This window comes from Cebus imitator, unplaced genomic scaffold (assembly GCF_001604975.1).
Source record: "Cebus imitator isolate Cc_AM_T3 unplaced genomic scaffold, Cebus_imitator-1.0 Scaffold5, whole genome shotgun sequence".
In the NCBI taxonomy this organism is placed as follows: Eukaryota; Metazoa; Chordata; class Mammalia; order Primates; family Cebidae; genus Cebus; species Cebus imitator.
In genome coordinates, this window is record NW_016107320.1 from 5,632,555 (window position 1) to 5,637,046 (window position 4,492).

The following is a 4,492-nucleotide window of genomic DNA, read 5'->3' on the forward strand; positions in this document are numbered from 1 at the left end:
TTTGAGATGGAATCTCGTTCTGTTGCCCAGGCTGGAGTGCAGTGGCGCCATCTCTGCTCACTGCAACCTCCCCCTCCCAGTTCAAGCGATTCTCCTGCCTCAGCCTCCTGAGTAGCAGGACTACAAGTGCATGCCACCACGTCCAGCTAATTTCTTGTATTTTGTGTAGAGATGGGGCTTCACCATGTTAGGTAGGATGGTGTCTATCTCCTGACCTTGTTTGATCCTCCTGCCTTGGCCTCCCAAAGTGCTGGGATTACAGGCATGAGTTACCGTGCTTGGTGTGTACTTGCACATTTATTAAAGTTATTGTAATTAATGCCAGTGAGGAAAGCAGCAACAAGACAAGCAGGAGGAAATAAATTGTTTTTATATTATTTTTGAAGCACATTATATTGGCCATATATTTAGGGCAGAGGAGTGGCAGATTTACTGTGCTCTTGTCACTGTTTTTCTTCAAGTAATATTTAAATTATATGGAACCTCCTCATCCTCCACATTTTTAGAACTGTGTAGTAGCTAGTTGGGGAAAGTTAGTTTGTAAACTTAAATCAACTAGATGTAATTCATTCTGAAGAATTCATAATAGAAATATTCAAGAGTTGGCTTAGGGAATGCACCTTAAGATTACACAGAAGGCTGCAGCTCTCCTAAAATTTGAAAAGAAAAAAAAAATGAGTCGGCTTAGTAGCATCTTAGCAGTAAAGTATTCATTGTATCATGGAAAGAGCATGAATTTAGTATGAGTTGTGGAATATTTAGAGTAATAAGTTTTTGAGATTTCAGGTGAAAGTTAACTCTCTGGAGTGTCCACACCCTTGATCACTTCTTAAATTTATTTTTCCAGGTCCGGACCCTATTTGTCAGTGGTCTTCCTCTGGATATCAAACCTCGGGAGCTCTATCTGCTTTTCAGACCTTTTAAGGTACCTTTTTTATCTTTCAGAAATCATAAAATGAGACAAAATTCTGTATGCTTCCTTGGGGCTTTTTGGAGCAAGAAATGAAATATTTGAGAAAGCACTTCGTATAGTGATGTTTTTAAAAGGTTAATGAGTAAAGGAGATTTAATAACTGAGTTCTAATGTACAGCCTCACTTAGGATAATAGACTGAAAGTACCTCTGAACCTCCAACAGGCAATCTAGAAAAGCCCGTGCTCTTGCTGATGTGGACATGCATCTGGCTGGCTGGCTGTGTTCCATGTAGAGCAGCCTTAGTGTCCTTCCTGTTTGTCCTCTAATTGGGAGTGCCCTTCTTAGAGTAGATCACTAAAAAAATTATAAATTACATATTTATATTTCAGATGGCAATGATGTAAGCGAAGATTTATTCCTAAGTTCCTACCTTATTAGTTGAAATACTACTGTTGATACTGTTCTTTGGAAATGTAAATAGGTTTTTATGAACTGGGTTAAGAACCTAACCACCATTATTTTTTTCCATGGCAAAAGTGTCCCTAAGTTTCAAACAAAGCAAAACAAAATTTTAAAGGATACCTAGTTATGAGTTGAGGGTAATATTTCCTGGTGTTTATTGAAATAGTTAATGCAGTTACCTGTCATTCCTTTGGAAATAAGATCACTTGATAGATATTTAGTGTTGCTAGGACTGAAAACTTCATAGGAAATTAGACACCAAGGACATAACAGAAACTAAACTGAAATAATCATGCTGGCAAGAGGAAACCTTTTGAAGGTTGGCCTTTGGATGATAGAAGAAAGCTGGAACTGTCTGAATTGAGGCCCTGGGAAGGATAATAAGTTCAGGGCCTGTGTTCAGGAAGTCTGAGTTGGTCAGTGTGGATGTGTTAGCAGCAGTGCCTGGCAGGGACTGCACTTATGATTAGGTGATAGGCTGTCTTGCTTTCTGGTTAAAGATATCCTCATTGAAGCAGGTCCCCAGCAATAGAGGTGTGACAGGTTGAGGGAGAGGATTCAGCTTCTTAGGGAAAGCGAACAGGATATGGCAACTAAAAACTCTTGTGTTGGAGAGGAGGAAGGAGGGTTGCAGGGGCAGCCAATTAAAACCAAGATAAAATAGTGTAGCTTATGTGCTAAGAGGGCACCGTGTCATAATGGACATAACTCCACCTGACAGCCGTCCCTTTAATGCAACAATAATGACGATGGCACAGGGAAACAGGTCAGGTGCCAGGTCAGGTGGGAGGAAGTAAGAAAGGAAGAGAAGGTGTTGTGGAGAGTGTGCCACCTTTTATAGAATTTTCCTGAGTTTCTTCTTCAGGGTTGTACTTTTATAAAAGGGACAACTTTTCTATCCTTTTTATAGAATGCAGACTTTTAAAGTGAATCGATATTCTTAGTGTATAAAATGCTGTTATGTTTTGGGGTGTATAGAGAGAAAAACATTCAGCCAGCAATCCCCTTATGTGAATTATCTCATTAAAGTATTGTCACAATTCTTTCGAGTGGGTGGGTCTCATTTTTTCAAATGAGGAAAATTAAATTTGGAGCAATTGAATAAATTGTGCTCAAGTTTATACACATAAAAGATGACAGAGTCAAGATTCAAGACCAGGTAGTCTGACTCTGCCGTCTCTGTTCTGAACTATCATGTTACACTACATCTCTGTTTGTGACTTGAGAACACAGTATATCCCTACCAGTGGTGTTTTACTTGAGTGAAATATCCAATTGTCCTTCTAGATCTTCATGGTGCTTAAACCTCCAGTTTTCTTTCAGAAGAGAGCACCTTGAAGAAACAAAGAGGCAGAGCTATGAATCATGACCTCTCTGGCCATAAGAGCCCAAGGCCATTGAGGTGAAATGTTTATAGTAGCTAATTGGTAACATAGTTCTGTGCTGGGAAGATGTAAGGATGAATCAATCTCAGCATCCTGCCCAGAAACCCTGACGATGAAGTCAGGACCCTAGTACATTCCTGACAGCCCTCTTTCAATTAAAGTCCCTGGAGGCTGACCCTAGTCTGCAGATCTGTCTCTGCACTGATGTATTTAGTGGTCAATCATGTCAAGTGGTGTGTTTTTCCCCTGTGTCATCCATTAATGCAAGCCACCAGCTATTGATTATTTTCAGAACTAAACACATTTTGTTATCCTGAGGAGCTGGGAGGGGTGAAGAGAAGGAGTGAAAGGAAGGGAGTGTTTCTGTCTTCCTAGAGTAGAGCTGGAATAAAAACCCAAAAGTATTTTAGCATGTCCCAATCAGAATAGCAACATGAAAACTGTTTCCTTCAGCAAGTAAGGAAAATAACTCAACAAAATTCAACATCATTGTCTGCTTAATGTTTTCTGACAGTTTCGAAAATTTGGTTAGGGAGTTTTACCAACTATATTTTTAATGTTTTATTGTTGTTACCTTGCAGCAGATATGACCAAATCAACACATTCTCTGACCTTTCTGTTTTACCTTCTTTCCTTGCCTAGTTCTGTAAAACCCCTATTCTTATCTAGACCAAGAAAACAAAACGATTACTGTAAACACAGACACTAATTTTCTACCATTGTATAATTTCATGGAAGAAAAGAAAAAAAAAAAAAAGAGAAACACATACATATAAGTCCATAGACTGATTTTTTAAAAGGCCCCAAGAATGCAAACAGGTGTGTGTACGTGCACATGCATGTGTGTAATTTGCTTTCCCACATAACTTAGGAGACATTTGTAAGAGGAGTTAGGTAATCAATAAAGAATTTATTTTTACATGAACAAGATGGTATTACAATTACTTTTTTGGCTAAACTTGGTTTTTCTTTATTTTCAGGGCTATGAGGGTTCTCTTATAAAGCTCACATCTAAACAGGTAAGAATTTCAAACTGGCATATAAAGATCACTTTTTTACTTCAGGAATGTTGCTGGGGCTTGACATTCTTTTTTTATTCCCATTAGAATTTGAGGTTTTTTGTTTGTTTGTTTGTTTGTTTGTTTGTTTTTGCCTTTAAAATTAAGAGTGAGATGTATTAGGAATTAGCACAGAAAAATGTTTCATAATTCTATAGTCTTCAGCTGGAATTTCAGGGACTGTCCCAGAGCAAGATAAATACAATAGTTTATTGAGATTGATTTGGTGAATAAATGAAAATAATGGCTTATTATTTAAATTCACTTTTATTCCCAAGTCTTTTTCATTTCTTTTTATGAGGTTAAACAAACTTTTACAATCAATGTGAATATCAGATAGTGAAGGATCGTACTGTCTGTCAAACCCCTGAAGTAAGGCAGAGTCCCAAGTCTAGAATGGAACAGAGAAGGTACAAAATGGAAGTGGTAGTCAGTGATTCTGATAGTTCCTACAAGTTTCCTAGAGACTGTAGCTATATTCTTTCTTTTTTCTTTTCTTTTTTTTTTTTTTAAGCTAAACACTTGGCATACACACCTCTCCTCCAGTCACTGTTCATCTCTCTGGTTCATCAGAAGAATGACCTTGGAGGCGCACCCTTCTGGATTGATAGATGTGTGGAGTCCAAAGGGGTTGTGGCCTTCCTGTATTTACTCGGAACAGCCTAATTAAGC

The 4,492-nt window shown here is 38.2% G+C and overlaps 1 protein-coding gene across 5 annotated transcripts in view; it reads left to right on the plus strand.

Annotated features, from left to right (window-relative positions):
• Positions 1–4,492, plus strand: part of RBPMS (RNA binding protein, mRNA processing factor) — a 190,345-nt gene that overhangs the window by 90,796 nt on the left and 95,057 nt on the right. For all 5 annotated transcript variants that reach the window (XM_017535859.2, XM_017535855.2, XM_037740985.1 and 2 more), the window contains exons 2-3: positions 848–925; positions 3,743–3,781. In XM_017535859.2, the coding sequence (XP_017391348.1) occupies positions 848–925; positions 3,743–3,781 (117 nt within the window). The remainder of the gene's footprint in view (positions 1–847; positions 926–3,742; positions 3,782–4,492) is intronic.